Source organism: Scomber japonicus, chromosome 17 (genome assembly GCF_027409825.1).
Source record: "Scomber japonicus isolate fScoJap1 chromosome 17, fScoJap1.pri, whole genome shotgun sequence".
Classification (NCBI taxonomy): Eukaryota; Metazoa; Chordata; class Actinopteri; order Scombriformes; family Scombridae; genus Scomber; species Scomber japonicus.
This window is the reverse complement of record NC_070594.1, coordinates 7365833-7382052: the sequence shown is the minus strand read 5'-3', so window position 1 is coordinate 7382052 and position 16220 is coordinate 7365833. Positions and strand designations below refer to the sequence as shown.

At 40.1% G+C, this 16220-nt stretch overlaps 1 protein-coding gene across 1 annotated transcript; it reads left to right on the top strand.

The window, feature by feature from the left end:
• Nucleotides 1-3120: 3120 nt before the first annotated feature.
• LOC128377031 (cytochrome c oxidase subunit 7A2, mitochondrial) lies at nucleotides 3121-15761 on the top strand. Its single transcript, XM_053336910.1, has 4 exons — nucleotides 3121-3207; nucleotides 5437-5526; nucleotides 13115-13199; nucleotides 15498-15761. The coding sequence occupies exons 1-4, from the start codon at nucleotides 3190-3192 to the stop codon at nucleotides 15554-15556; spliced, it is 252 nt and encodes an 83-aa protein (XP_053192885.1). The 5' UTR covers nucleotides 3121-3189; the 3' UTR covers nucleotides 15557-15761.
• The last annotated feature ends 459 nt before the right edge of the window (nucleotides 15762-16220 follow it).

Here is a 16220-nt window from a genome sequence, read left to right as displayed (position 1 = left end):
GGTCTGTTAAAGTTTCTGAATCACAAAAAAAGAAGTGAAAAATTAAAGGATAATTACCGATTTTTACAACCTGGATCTTATTTCTAGAATAAAATACGATCATTTACTCACCCAGACAACTTTGGAGTCATTTGGAGTCGTTCGAAGGAAATTAGCTCCAGTGGAGCGCCGTGTATATCCGTATAACGCGAGTACACGGGGCACCGAAGCGCAGCCTCTATACAACACAGTATCTGTCACGAAACTAGTTCATTTCACCAATATTTAGTTATGATGGTGGCATATTATCATCATCCGGGGTCTGTAAATTTACCTACTAACCTTCTTATTATAGTCCACCATGGTTAAGACCTTCAATGACATCATCCAGATCAGAGGTCAGTAGGTCAAACTACAGACTCCGGATGTTGATAACATGCCACCACGGGCTCGGAAGGGAATAGCACTAACGTATCATAACTACATATTGGTGAAATGAACTAGTTTCAGGCAGATAATGTGTTATATAGAGGCAGCGCTTCGGTGCCCCGTGTACTTGCATTATACGGATATACGCAGCGCAACACTGGAGCTAATTTGAGTATTTCGTCCGAACGACTCCAAATGACTTCAAAGTTGTCTGGGTGAGTAAATGATCGCATTTTATGTTAGAAATAAGGTCCAGGTTGTAAAAATCGGTAATTATCCTTTAAAAGTAGGAAGTTTTTTCCCAGATTTTGTCCTCCCTGGAACAAGAGAAAGTATGTTTAATAATTATATCAAGCAAAAATGAATCAGAAACTTGAGTAAATCAGCTAAATCTAATAAAACCCCGACAGAAACCTTAAATCTGATCGTTTAGAGCAGGGGTGTCAAACATGCGGCCCGTGGGCCAGAACCGGCCCGCCGAGAGGTCCAGTCCGGCCCAGTTTCCTTCTTCCTCTTTTCCTTCCTTCCGTCTGTCCTTCCTACCTTTCTTCCTCTCTATCTTCTTTTCCTTCCTTCTTTCCTTCCGTCGGTCTTCCCTTTCCTCATTCCTTCCTTCCTTCCTTCCTTCCAGCTGTCCTTGTTCCCTTTCTTCCTTCCATCTTTTCTTCCTGTATTCTTTCTTCTCCTCCTTCATTCCTTCCTTCCTTCCATCTGTCCTTCCTACCTTTCTTCCTCTGTCTTCTTTTCCTTGCTTCCTTCCTTCTTTCCTTCTCTTCTTGTCTTCTCTTCTCTTCCTTCCATCTGTCCTTGATCCCTTTCTTCCTTCCTTCCATCTTTCCTTCCTGTATTCTCTTTCTTCTCCTCCTTCTTTTCCTTCCTTCCTTCCTTTTAATGATCCGGCCCACATGAGATCAAATTGGACTGTATGTGGCCCTTGAATGAAAATGAGTTTGACACCTCTGGTTTGAAGTCTAAGAAGGAATGTTTGGCGAACTTTCCGGACCTGTGTAGGATCTCTGAAGTGTTACGATGCGTTCAGGTGCAGTTAAAGTGAACGCTACTTCTACTACTACTACTACTACTAAAATCTTGAGTTGCATGCTGGGTATCGGAGTTGTTAATGTGATCGCAGAGCTGCTCGAGCGGCTCGTCTTTGTGCCTCGTAACGTCTAAACTTTGCTTTTAAAACTAATATCACGCTTTAATCGAGTCATAGCACTGACGACATGTGCCAGCTCCAACAACCAACAAGAGAAACTGACCATCCTGACAGTTTGGAAGCAAATGACATGTTTTTTTTTAAATTTTTGTTTGTATTTATTTGATTGTTTTTTAAATTTTTTTTTAATGTTTGCATTGTGAAGCCAGTATTTGCACGCCTGACCTCAGGGTTTAATTTTTTTGAGGGAAAAAAGTAGAAAAACACTTTTCAATGGTGTCACAGCTTCATTCATTGTCGTTTACATGCAATAATAATCAATAATCAATACAGCATGACGGATCAATAGTACAGTAAGAATTCAGTACATGTGATTAAATGTGTTTCTATGTTCACTTTAACATTTCCACTGCGGAGTTTAACACGTTTTAACTCACTTCCTGCCATTTTTCAGCTGTTTAGAGAACTGCTGAGATCATAACGAGCTAGTAACATAAACACAGCATGTTGAAATGTACCGAGTTAAAAATGTGTTTTTTCTTTCTTCTTTTCATGTTTCGTTTTATAATTAATTTGTAATTAAAAGATGCACTAGATTTGATTTTTTGTTTTGTTTTGATACTTCATCTGTAATTGTATTGTTGCTTTAAAAAGAAATAAATTTGTCTTTTAAAAATCTGAAGCTGGTTTCTTCTTTATTGAAATGATAAATGTGTGATTTTATTCAAATTTTACTTTTCTTTGTCATAAGATTGATGATGGACTGTATTGATCATCAGGTTCATCATCTTTAAAAATCTATTGTATTTTGAAAGCTATATATATATATATATATATATATATATATATATATATATATATATATATATACATATATATATATTATCCATTGTGTCAAATCTTCATCTGAAAATGTAACTAAAGCTGTCAGATAGAAGGAATAGTAGTAGTGGAGTGGAAATATAAAGTAGCATCACATAGCAATATTCAAATAAAGTACAGGTACAAGTAAGTACAGCACTTAAAGGTAAATGTACTTTATCAAATCCCGTTACTTAGTAAAAGTATATAAGGATATTAGATATTGGAAATAAAATGTACTTTATAGTCTAGATTTCTGGGATATTAAGACTGATCCACTTGTATCTATACATCTAAGTACACAAACACACATTGTTTACATAAAACAAACCAAAAAAAATAGACCCTTTTTTTAAAAACAGATTATTTTGCATGTAAGATATTGATAAGGAAAGTAACCTGTAATTACAGCTGTGAAATACTAAGTACAGTGGAGTATTTTCCTCTGAATTATAGTGGAGTGGAAGTATAAAGAAGCTTTAAATGGTAATAATCAATTACATTAAAATTATATTTAACTAGAGTAAATTTACTTTCCAATACTAGGAAGATATAAGATGGATATAGGACACTTTTTACTGTATATTTTTGGGTGCAATGACCTTTTTAATGAGTCACACGTCTGTTCCTGTAGCCTCCACAGGGGGCAGCAGAGCTCAGCCTTTAATTCACTCCGCGAAGAAGAAGAAGAAGACGACGCGCACGCAGACGCCATAACCGGAAGTAGATTTTTCCGGTGTCCTTGTGCGACTCAGGCGAAGATGAACAGACAGATATTTGTGAGTAAACCTTTTTATTTCTAATTTATCAAACTAGATTCAACTTTATATGATTGTTATTTAACGCATGTGTCACATTATATTCAGTAAAGTAACGACAGAAACGTAATTCTGACTATTTTTACCCTTTTGGTTCAAAAAGGGTCAAAGTCAGATAACGTTAGCGTCATGCTTTCATCCTTTTATCTTTATTTTAAACATTTTATGGCTTATATTCGCTCTATTTAATGTTTTATTATTTATTTTTTTACCTTAGGCCCACTAACTCTTATACCTGCAGTCCTCACATGTATATTTTATGTCATATCTTATAGGTGTTTTACGCTATAACTCCACTTTAACATGACTTCGCTCCTAATTATTGAATATTATTGTTTCTATTTCTATTTAATTTGTGCTTTTAAGAAAATATGAATGCATTTGAGTCCTGTGTGACCTCAGGCTGATGCAGCTTTAATAAATGAAACTATACCTGCAGGGTTCATATTTGCTAAAGGCCTTAATTTAAAGTGTTACAAATAAAAATGTATTATGTTGAATATGTACACGGGATAAAATTTGTATTTATTATTCTTTTATTTTTTAATCTTAGGCCTATTAACTCTGATACCTGCAGTCCTCACATGTGTAATTTGTGTCATATCTCGCTGATGTTTTATGCTATAACTCCACTTTTACACGATTTTGCTCCTAATTATTTAATATTATTGTTTCTATTTCTATTTATTAATTTATTAGTGCATTTGTAGAAATATCAATGCATTCAGTGAGTCCTGTGTGACCTCAGGCTAACGCAGCTTTAGTAGATGAAACTATATGCAGGGTTCATGTTTGATTATAGGCCTTAATATAAGGAAGTTAGAGCGGTAAAGGCTTTTATTTAACCTTGTTAGCTGCTGCTGCTTTTATGTTAATTTTTATAATGTTTAATGTTAGTTTAAAAAAAAAAGATGATGTCTTTTATTTTGATGCTTTTACTTTGTAGCACTTTGAGATTTGCCTCAAATGTAAAGGGCTATATTGTACTTGGGATAAAAGCTGCAAATTGTATAAAAGAAGATTGTGTTTCATTTACACAATATGCAAATTAACTAACTTTCTTATAATAATTACAGTAATAACCTTTTTCCCAGATGGCATTAAGGACACAACTAATAATGTTTAGGGGTGAAATGAATGCGTTAACATTTAGCTGTAATGGTTGTTTCTTCCACTCATACGGCTGAGTATTGTTTAACCTCGTGAGAGTTTTTGTTCTGTTGGCATTTCTAATCTCTCTCTCTAGATATTTGGGATTAGTTGGACCTGATAAGTACAATAAGTAAGCTTTGTGTTGGAACAGGAAGTAGTTTTTTAAAAAGGGGAATATCCTCAGATGGGGACAATGATTGTTGTAAAACTGTTTATTTCCTTACCCAAAATATAAAGTCCTGATATGAGGCAGCAGGAAGTTATAGTGATACTGATACTGAGTACTTGATGAATATAAGCATTAAATTACAGTAAATGACACCGCTCCTCCACATCTAAGTTATTTTTACATAAATGTATTTTGAAAGTACATAAAATACAAAATGCTCAAAATCAGTAAAATGGTAAATGGTAAATGGACTGTACTTATATAGCGCCTTTCTAGTCTGTGCGACCACTCAAAGCGCTTTACATGACATGTCATATTACCCTTTCACACACATTCATACACTGATGGCAGGGGCTACCACGCAGGGTGCCAACCTGCTCATCAGAGGAGTCTAACCATTCATACACATCCACACACCGTTGGCACAGCAACGGGAGCAATTTTGGGGTTAAGTGTCTTGCCCAAGGACACATCGACATGTGGACTGGAGGAGCCGAGAATCGAACCACCAATCTTCCAATTGGAGGACGACCGCTCTACCTCCTGCCCACAGCCGCCCAGTATACACTTAAAAATCTAGCTATGTGCATAGATGCATACTCTGGCAAATAAGTCATGTTAGTGCAATATATGTGTGCTTGTGTACTATTTAGGAGGCATAACAGCTATATTTTCTAGCTCCTGGTGCAAAAAGGGTGGATTGCAGGTAAAGTTTGACGGGAGATGTTTCCCTACTATGAGTACAGATACCCAGCCTTGTTTCTTACAGTGTGTTGCGTATCAGTAGTGCTATAGTATATTAAACATGAGGGTTTATAAGATGATGTAATGTGTTGACTGAGCTCTCTCCGTGTCTTGGCTCGTCTCAGGCGCTGCAGAGGATGGTGAGGCGGAGCATCTCCAGCTCCAGCCGTCGCCAGGTGGAGAACAATGTCCCAAAGAACCAGAAACTGTTCCAGGTAAAAAGAACAAACACACTAAAAACTGCTCGAAGGGACGTTAATCAGAGCAGGAAAGTAACTAAGTACATTGAGGGATTTGTACTTTACTGTAGTATTTCCATTTGATTCTACTTTCTACATTTCAGAGGGAAATATTCTACTTTCTACTTCACTACATTTAACATTTGACAGCTTTATTTTTTTGACTTTTGACGTCTTCCAAAAAGCGGTGTGTAGTCTGCTCACATTTCAGATGTCTATGAGTTGTTAACAGCTCCACCAAATAGTGATTCTTCCCTCTAAACTTCTCACATGCTTTCATTTGATCCAATATTTCAGCAAAAATCAACTTCAAATACTTTAACTACATCGATCTGATTAGGGTTGCAAAAGGGTGGAAAGTTTCCGGTAAATTTCCATGGGAGGTTAAGCTGGGGAATTTTGGAAATATTCCAAATTGGAAACTTTACATGGGAATTAAATGGGAATTTATGGCAATTGAGGGTAATTTAGTGGAAAGGTATCATATCTTAGCAAAAATAATTGTTTAGTTAGAAGTAAAATAATACAGAGAGATATTATAGATTTAAGTTCCCTAATAAGAACATTCCTTCAGTTTAGTAAATTCCCAGTTTATTCCCGTTAATTCCCATGGAAAGTTTCCAAGTTTGAAAATTCCCGGAATTTTGGAACCCTGCTAAAGTACTTTTTTCATGCAGAACTTTTCTCACTGCTGTATTGGTATTTAAATAAAGGATCTGAATAGTTGTCCCACCACAGTTTATGACCTGCAGAGATCCTCTTTAATTATAAACATGTGATTCAAAACCTGTAAAATGTCATAAATGTTACCGTCGGTTTAAAGTCCTCCCATATGTGACCAGACTGTACTGGGACTGTCGCTGGTGTTTCATTAGAGCACATTTCACCTTATTTTGTGACTTCAGCACTAGTCTGTATATTAATATTAAAGTCTATCAACAAACATCATTAATTCATCGCTGTCCAAATTAATATTTCTAATTTGCTCTGAATGTTTATTAGAAGTTACTCTTGATAATTTCCTCTAGAGCTGCAATAATTCATCAATTAGCAGATCATCAGATAATTTATCATCTGAATAATTTTATTTTTAAGCTAATAATATCAACATTTGTTGGTTGCAGCTCCTCAGATGTGAAGATTTGAGGCTTTTCTGTGTTTAACCCTCCTGTTGTCCTCGAGTCAAGGAAGGAAGGAAGGGAGGAAGATGGAAGGAAGGGAGGAAAGAAGGGAGGAGGAAGGAAGGAAAGGAGGGAGGAAGGAAAGAAGGAGGGAAGGAGGAAGGGAAGGAAGGAGGGAGGGAGGAAGGAAGGAGGGAAGGAAGAAGGAAAGAAAGGAGGAAGGAAGGGAAGGAGGGAGAGGGAGGAAGAAGAAGAAGAAGAAGGGAGGAAGGAAGGAAGGAAGGAACAGTCAAAACAGACGCGGTCAATTTGACCCGGGAGGACGACAGGAAGGTTAAAGACTTTTTTTTTATAGACAAAATGATTTAATGGAGAAATGAATGGCTGATAAATAGATGCTCATTTCCTCCTCTCAGTGTTTACAGTGTAAACCGTAAGGCTGCCTTTGATCTCACAGATGTTGAGAAAGAGAAAATGTTTCCGCTGTAGACTTTAATGTACGTTCACTAAAGAATCAGAGCCGAGTCAAACGTCACAGCCTGAGTCAATATTACATTTAGACTTCAGACTTTCACCTCCTGTGTGCTCAAGGTGGTTTCAGTGAAGCTAAACATCTGTTAATGTCTACATTTGGGTTCTTGTCATGAGTTTAGTCTTTCATACCTGATATGTTACGATCCATCAAAGTTAAGCAAAATACAAGAAGAATAAATTCCTTATTTTGTTGCTTTGCTGCCATTTTGACTACGGGATCCAAGGAGGGACAAATGAGTGAGACTCGACTATTTGTTTTAAATACAAATTTGACCCATTTTGACGTTTGAAAACAATTTAAAAACCTCCATAAATGAATTTCTTAAAGCCTGAAATGTTACGACCTTTCCTACGGTGGCCTAGAATGTCCAAAAAAAAGGAAATATTTATACGATTTTTTTGCATATAAGGTGTTAAAAGTGAAATAGTGAAGCCTAATACTAAGAATATAAAGGTGCATCCTTCACTTTAAATAAATGACAGGGTTCCTACTTCTCCTGGAAAACCTGGAAAATGATTTTCCACTCATGGAAAACACACAGAGGGAATGAGAGGAAAAGTAAAATGTCCTGGAAAATGATTTCTCTTCCCTCTCTCCTTCTCTCTGCCTTGTGGGCGAACGGAGGGAGGAAAGGAGGGAGGAAGGAAGGAAGGTAATGGGAGGGAGGGAGGGGAGGGAGGATGGAAGGAAGGTAAAGGGAGGGAGGGAAGGAAGGAAAAGAGGGAGGGAGGGAGGATGGAAGGAAGGAAGGTAAAGGGAGGGATGGAGGGAGGGAGGATGGAAGGAAGGAAGGTAGGTAAAGGGAGGGAGGGAAGGAAGGAAAAGAGGGGAGTGAGGGAGGGAGGGGAGGAAGGAGGGAGTGAGGATGGAATTAAGGAAGGAAAAGAAGACAGGAGGGAAAGATGAAATAAAGGAAGGTGGTAAGGGGAGGAAAGAAGGAAGGAAGGAAAAGAGGGAGGGAGGGAGGAAGGAAAAGGGAAGGAGGAAGGACAGAAGGAAGACAGGGGAATGGAGGAGGGAAAGAAGGAGGGAGGGAGGAAGGAAGGAAGGAAGGAAGGAAAGAAGAAAAAGTCAAAACAGACGGGGTCAATTTTGACCCAGGAGGACGACAGGAAGGTTAAAGGATTATAAAGATTATAAAAGCCTGCTCAGACACATCAGTTCTTCATTTTTCCTTCTCTCTCTCTCTCTCTCTCTCTCTCTCCTCTCTCTCTCTCTCTCTCTCTCTCTCTCTCTCTCTCTCTCTCTCTCTCTCTCTCTCTCTCTTTCTCTCTCTCTCTCTCTCTCAGACATCTGTGAGATCTGAAATATCTTTTTAAAAAAATGCAACCTGCTGCTGGATAAATATTTAGACTTTATTGCCCCTTAAGGTTCGCCATGAATCACAAAGAGCTGAAGTCACAAATAAAAGGTTTCTAGAGAGCCGTTAACGTGGAACACATGTGAACCCGAGGGATCATCATAACCCCCCCCCCCCCCCCCCCCCCTCGTCCCCCTGCCCCCCCCCCCCCCCCCCTAGATGAGTCACGTGTTAATGTTTCATGAAACCAGGAAGTACAAATAATTCTTAGTCCACATTTTTGAGGGTGAGACTTCAGAAAGCTTTAAAGAGAGTTTAACCTCATGAAAGAAGCAGCGATGAGACGCGAGGCTGTTTTTAGCTCCTGGAAAAAAACACAACCGAGTATTTCTGACTACGTTTCATCATTTCTTCCTTTTTTCAATGAGATCAGTTTCAGGTTCAAATCAGATCATCTACTCTACGAAACCTGCACGGGTTTGACTGTTGGTGGTTTTCTCCTCCTTCTTGTTCCATCACAGAAAAATGACGAGCTCTGATTCTGAGCTCTGAGTCCTTTTAACCCTCCTGTCGTCCTCCCGGGTCAAATTGACCCCGTCTCTCTTTTGACTGTTCCTTCTTTCCTTCCTTCTTTAATTTTTTCCTTCCTTCTTCCCCTCCTAACCTCTTCCTTTGCTCCCTCCTCCTTCCTTCCTTTATTCCTTCATTCCTTCCTCCCACCTTCCCTCCTTACTCCTTTCCTTCCTCCCTTTCTTCTCCTAAATTCCTTCCTCTTTTCATCCTTACTCCTTTCCTTCCTTCCTTCCTTCCTCCTTTCCTCCCTCCCTCCTCCTTCCATCCTTCCTTCCTTCCTCCCTCCTTTCCTCCCTCCCTCCTTACTCCTTTCCTTCCTTCCTTCCTCCCACCCTCCCTCCTTACTCCTTTCCTTCCTCCCTCCCTCCCTCCTTACTCCTTTCCTTCCTTCCTCTCCGTTCTTTCCTTCCTTCTGTCCTCCCTTCCTTCTGTCCTTCCTTGAGCTGAGAACAACAGGAGGGTTAAACACTAAAAGCAGCAACGTTTCATCATTTCTCCTTTTTCAATGAGATCAGTTTCAAGTTCAAACCCTCAAAAAAAGAAAAAGAAAAAGTGAAATCTACGAAACCTTCACATGTTTGACTGTTGGTGGTTTTCTCCTCCTTCTTTTTCCATTTATTTATTTTTTTCCATTTCTTGTGACCTCAAAGCTGCCATCACATACATATCTCATCACATATATATAAATATGACACACCTCACATGCTGAACGCTGCATGTTTTCATCTCTTTTTAAGCAGTTCTTCTTCTTCTTCTCATGACGACCCTCATCCCTCTTTTTTAGCCCCAGAGATAAAAAGATAAGTAGCCAAATAATAAAATGTGTAGCACTAACCAGCACTGCATGTTCCTGTGTGTTTGAGCTGCAGTGACTTTAGACCCTAAACTCTCATTTAGCTCATTTTGTGAAGTTTTGCTGCTTCTCTTAAATCCTCCTGTTGTCCTCCCGGGTCAAATTGACCCCATCTCTTTTGACTGTTCCTCACTTCCTTCCTCTTTTCCTCCTTCCTTCCTTCCTTCCTCATTACTTCTTTCCCTCTTTCCTCTCCTTACTTCCTTCCTCTTTTCCTCCTTCCTTCCTTATTTCCTTCTTTCCTTCCTTCCTTTGTTACTTCCTTCCTTCCTTCCTCTTTTCCTCCTTCCTTCCTTCCTTCCTTCCTTCCTTCCTTCCTCCTTTCCTCCTTTCCTCCCTTCCTTTGTTCCTTCCTCATTTCCTTCTTTCCACACTTCCTTCCTTCCCCTTTCCTCCCTTCCTTCGTTCCTTCCTCATTTCCTTCCTTCCTTCCTTCCTGCCTTGACCTGAGAACAACAGGAGAGTTAATAAGCGGATGTAGCTCCTGAGCCGAGGGTCTTCCTCCTCCTCCTCTTCCTCCTCCTCTTCCTCTCTGCTGGTGTTTCAGAGATTAACTCGTAGATGTTTCAACCTGCCAAAATATTTCATAGACTAAACAAACTTTTTGTATTTATGGCTGGTTTGTTCTCCGACGCTGGAAACCGCCGCTCCTGGAATTTATAATGTCAGCAGCAGCAGCGCATGAATCCAAGCAACAGCTTTTTTTTTTTTTTAAAGCTACGCAGATCTCTCAGCGAGAACCGATGAGCTCTGACTCTGAGCTCTGAGGCCTATTAACCCTCCTGTCGTGCTCCCGGGTCAAATTGACCCTGTCTCTCTTTTGACTGTTCCTTCTTTCCTTCCGTCTTTCTTTCCTTCTTCCCCTGCTCCTCTTTCTTTGCTCCCTCCTTCCTTCCTTCCTTCCTTCCTTCCTTCCTTCCTTCCTTCCTTCCTTCCTTCCTTCCTTCCTTCTCTCATTCCTTCCTTCCTCCCTTCCTCCCCTCCCTCCCTCCCTCCCTCCCTCCCTCCCTCCCTCCCTCCTTACTCCTTTCTTTCCTTCTCTCCTAAATTCCTTCTTTTCATCCTTACTCCTTTCCTTCCTTCTTTCCTTCCTTCCTTCTCTCCTAAATTCCTTCCTCTCGTCATCCTTACTCTTTTCCTTCCTTCCTTCCTTATTTCCTTATTTCCTTTCTTCCTTCCTCCTTTCTCCTTCCTTCCTTCTGTCCTTCCTTGACCTGAGGACAACAGGAGGGTTAAACGCTTTAATGCTGGGTTTTTTTAGCTGTGGAAAAAGTAAGAAAGTGAATAAAAAGTCAGTTACTGCTGTGTCATGATAGCAGAGTATTGGCTTTAATACACTGATGCAAATAAATCTTTCACACAAGACTCTAATCAGATTTCAGGCAGTAGTTAAATATTATTTTAATCATCATTTGATCAGATTATTCCTTTTTGATGAATAGTTTTGTCTGTAAAATGTCAGAAAATAATAAACTTCCTGCTGCAGCCTTTTTAAATGTCTTGTTTTGTCTGAGCAAGAATCCAAAAAACCCAAAATATTCAGTTTACTGGCATGAAAAGTGTCAAATCTTCACTTTTAAGAGAAGCTGCAGCCAGACTTTTTTCTTTTTTTTTTCATCTTGGCTTAAAAATGATTATTTGATTATTTAAAAATGGTTGTTGATTTTAATTAATTATGGCAGCTTAAATAAAATTGCTGTGAAGACGGTGATAAAGGCAACAGATCAATGACTTAGAAAATTGGCAAAATGCACTTTTAAAAAGTACACTACTGTATAATATCAGTATAAGACTCAGGTTTATCTTTTAATTGATGCTCTTTCTATTTTTTGCTAATAAAGGATCATTTTATTTTGAAATCTCTTATTTTATGAGCCTCAGAAGCCTCCATTAATCTCAGGTTGAACTGTGTTGCTATTTGCTGCTTTGCTTACTTTGTGTTTTACTGTTATTTTAATGCAGTTTTGTTCTAGATGAAGCTTTACTCCATTAAAAGAGAAATGTGATCTATATATTATATATACATATACAAATCTCATAAAAGACCGACACATGTGACTCTCAGCTTTAAGCCCATTGGTTCAGAACAGCTCATTAATGTTGAGTCACAGTCACTTAACCCTCCTGTTGTCCTCGAGTCAAGGAAGGAAGGATGGAGGAAGAAGAAGGAAAGGAGGAAGAAGGAAGGAAGGTAGAGGGAAGGAAAGGAGGGAGGGAGGGAGGAAGGTAGGAAGGGAGGGAGGAGGGAAGGATGGAGGGATGGAAAGGAGGGAGGAAGGAAGGAAGGATGGAGGGAAGGAAAGGAAAGGAGGGAGGAAGGTAGGAAGGAAAGGAGGGAGGAAGGAAGGATGGAAGGAAGGAAAGAAAGGAGTAAGGAGGGAGGGAGGGAGGATGGAAGGAATGAAGGAAAGAAAGGAGAGAAGGGAGGAAGGAAGGAAAGAAAGGAGAGAAGGGAGGAAGGAAGGAAAGAAAGGAGAGAAGGGAGGAAGGAAGGAGAGAAGGGAGGAAGGAAGGAAAGGAGGAAGGAAGGAAGGAAGGAGGAAGGAAGGAAGGAAAGGAGTAAGGGAGGAAGGAAGGAGGGAGGGAGGAAGGGAGGGAGGATGGAAGGAATGAAGGAAAAAAAGGAGGGAGGATGGAAGCAAGGAAAGAAAGGAGTAAGGAGGGAGGGAGGATGGAAGGAAGGAAAGAAAGGAGGGAGGATGGAAGGAAGGAAGGAAAGAAAGGAGTAAGGAGGGAGGGAGGATGGAAGAAAGAAAGGAAGGAAAGAAAGGAGTAAGGAGGGAGGGAGGGAGGGAGGAAGGAAGGAAGGAAAGTAAGGAGGGAGGGAGGATGGAAGGAAGGAAAGAAAGGATGGAGGATGGAAGGAAGGAAGGAAGGAAAGAAAGGAGTAAGGAGGGAGGGAGGATGGAAGGAAGGAAAGAAAGGAGGGAGGATGGAAGGAAGGAAGGAAAGAAATGAGTAAGGAGGGAGGGAGGGAGGATGGAAGGAAGGAAGGAGCAAAGAAAGAGGAAAGAAGGAACAGTCAAAAGAGACGGCGTCAGTTTGACCCGGGAGGACGACAGGAGGTTTAATATTTCACCTGTTCGATATTAAACATCCTGACTAAATCCTTTAAATATAAAAAATGATATGAAAGGATGTTAATATCTTTTCTTTTTTCTTTCTTTTTTTTTTACGTGCAGGAGGACAACGGCATCCCCGTCCACTTGAAAGGAGGCCCAGCCGACGCTCTGCTGTACAGAACAACGATGGCCCTCACCGTCCTGGGTCAGTAAATCCTTCCTGTCGGGTTTTATGAGCTCTAGGAAACTTCAAACTGCAGATTAGGAAACGTATCACATGTGTTTTTATTTTTGGTCTGATTCTGTTTTTGCCAACAGAGTCAGTCGGTGATTTGTGTTTCACTGATTTTTGTTTTAAGCGAACTATAAGTCCGTCGTTTAGCTTCTTCAGGACCTTCATCTGTTTATTTTCTTTGCTCCCACAAAATCCTTACTCCTTTCCTTTCCTTCCTTCCTCCCTTCCTTCCTTCCTTCCTTCCTCCCTCCTCACTCACTCACTCACTCACTCACTCACTCACTCACTCACTCACTCACTCACTCCTTTCCTTCCTTCCTCCCTCCTTCCCTCCCTCCCTCCCTCCTTACTCCTTTCCTTCCTTCCTTCCTTCTCTCCTTACTTCCTCCCTCTTTACCTCATTTCTTTCCTTCCTTCCTCCTTTCCTCCCTTCCTTCCTTCCTTCTCTCTTTATTTCCTTCCTCTTTTCCTCACTAATCCTTTCCTTCCTTCCTTCCATCCTTCCTTCTTTTCTTCTCTCCTAAATTCCTTCCTCCCTTCCTTCCTTCCTTCCTTCTTTCCTTCTTTCCTAAATTCCTTCCTCCCTTCCTTCCTTCTTTCCTCCCTTCCTCCCTCCCTCCATCCCTCCTTTCCCACTCCTTTCTTTACTTCCTTCCTCTTTTCTTTAACCCTTTCCTTCCTTCCTTCCTTCCATCCTTCCTTCTTTCCTTCTCTCCTAAATTCCTTCCTCTATCCCTCCCTCCCTCCTTTCCTACTCCTTTCTTTACTTCCTTCCTCTTTTCCTCATTAATCCTTTCCTTCCTTCCTTCCTTCCTTTGGGCATTTTTGCTTTAAAGAAATGACCATATATAATGATTAATGACTAATGAATAAATAATAATTATCTAAATATGAGAATCAGTCATTTAACCAGTGAAGTGTTGCAGCTCTAGAAGTAAACCAACTACTCTCTAAATAAAATCATCTTGCAGTCGAATCCATCGATTGTTAAATCAGTCCGAGCGGCTGCTGATCCGTTTTTAATATTTTCTGTTGTTCAAATTCCACATTTCCAGGAATTTTTTTTTTTGTATTTTCCAAACATACAAAAACCACAGAGGACAATAAATTCACCAAAGAAATGTGTTTTTCAAAATAACAAGATCCTGACCTCGTCTCACTCAGTATTTATTTCCTCTGGCGACGGCGGCTCACTTCAGAACAAAACGTAACTGGACCGAAGTCATTTAGTTCACATTTTTCTTAAAAAGTGTGTGTGTGTGTGTGTGTGTGTGTGTGTGTGTGTGTGTGTGTGTGTGTGTGTGTGTGTGTGTGTGTGTGTGTGTGTGTGTGTGTGTGTGTGTGTGTGTGTGTGTGTGTGTGTGTGTGTGTGTGTGGAAAAATATTTTTAGCTATCTTTTTTTAAGGTTTTGGAAAGATCATTATTATATTTTATCACCACGAGGTATTAAATTCATATCTTAACTCGACAAAACTTTATATTCCTACATGTTTTACAGGTTTAGAGCAGAAGAGTCAAACTCATTGAAGAGCCACATACAGTACAATATGATCTGATGTGGGCTGGATCATTAGGAAGATGGGAGGGAGGGAGGAAGGAGTCGAGGAGGGAGGAAGGAAGGAGAGAGAAGGGAGAGAAGGAAGAGAAGACGTAAAGGAAGGAAGGGAAGACAGGAAAGAAGGAAGGAAGGGAAGACAGGAAGGAAGGAAGGGAAGACGGGAAGCAAGGGAGGAAGGGAAGACGGGAAGGAAGGAAGGGAAGAGGGGAAGGAAGGGAAGACAGGAAGAAAAGATGGAAGGAAGACAGGACAAATGGAAAGAAGGAAGGTAGGGGGAGGAAAGAAAGATAAGGAAGGGAGGAAGGACGGAGGAAAGAAGGGAGGAAAGGAAAGAAGGAAGGTAGGGGGAGGGAAGGAGGAGAAGGAAAAGAAGACAGAAGACAGAAAGGAAAGATGGAAGGAAGGGACAAAGAAAGAAAATGTGGAAGGAAGGACAAATGGAAGGAAGGAAGGAAGGAAGAAATTAACAACATTAACAAAGAAAGAAAAGTAGGAAGGAAGAATGGAAAGAAGACAGGAAGGAAAGATGGAAGGAAGAAATTAAATAACAAACAATGAAAAGAAGGAAGGAAAAGAATACAGGAAGTGGGCCGGGGTGAACCCCTCAGCGGGCCGGTTCTGGCCCACGGGCCTCATGTTTGACACCCCTCATTAATGTTTCTAATATATTTATTTATCAGTAACCATGGCGACTGTGTTTGTCTTGCAGGAACTGGATACGTGGTGTACGAGCTGGTGAGCGCAGCGTTCCCGAAGAAGAAAGACTGAAACTCCTAAATGCTTCCCGCTGTCTTATTTCCATGTTTAAAAAAAAAAAAAAAAAAACCCCAGCCAGGTGCTCCTCCTTGTAAAATAAGTGATACATAACTCCTGTTGTGGTGGGAAATAGAGTTTAATGTTCATGGGATCAATATTTATTTCTTGTACTCTAATGAGGATCAATAAAATAAAATACCTCTCATGACCAAAAAACAACCTGCCGTCGTCTTCCTGTCTTTTATTTTGAAATTTCATGGCTCCTAACATACAGGTGATATCTGCTATTTCTGCATCATATCATATAAAATATCGTACTTAATTCACAGGTCTGATGTCGCTCGTTAGTAACCATTACAATACAATACTTCCTGTCTTTTATTTTGAAATTTCACAGCTCCTAATAAACAGGTGATATCTGCTATTTCTGCATCACATCATATAAAGTATCGTACTTCATTCACAGGTCTGATATCACTCATTATTAACCCTTACAATACTTCCTGTCTTTTATTCTGAAATTTCATGACTTGGCCCAAAATGCACAAAAATATTATTTTAACCCTCCTGTTGTCCTCAGGAAGGAAGGAGGGAAGGAGGGAGGGAGAAAGGAAAAGAGGAAGGAAGGAATGAGGGAAGGAAAGAGGGAGAGAGGAAGGAGGGAAGGAAAGAAGGA

What these genes read in the sequence shown, in the direction of transcription:
- LOC128377031 (XM_053336910.1), top strand. An exon ending in AGAACCAGAAACTGTTCCAG is followed by an intron (nt 5,527 to 13,114) that starts GTAAAAAGAACA and finishes TTTTACGTGCAG; the next exon opens with GAGGACAACGGCATCCCCGT. An exon ending in GATGGCCCTCACCGTCCTGG is followed by an intron (nt 13,200 to 15,497) that starts GTCAGTAAATCC and finishes TTTGTCTTGCAG; the next exon opens with GAACTGGATACGTGGTGTAC.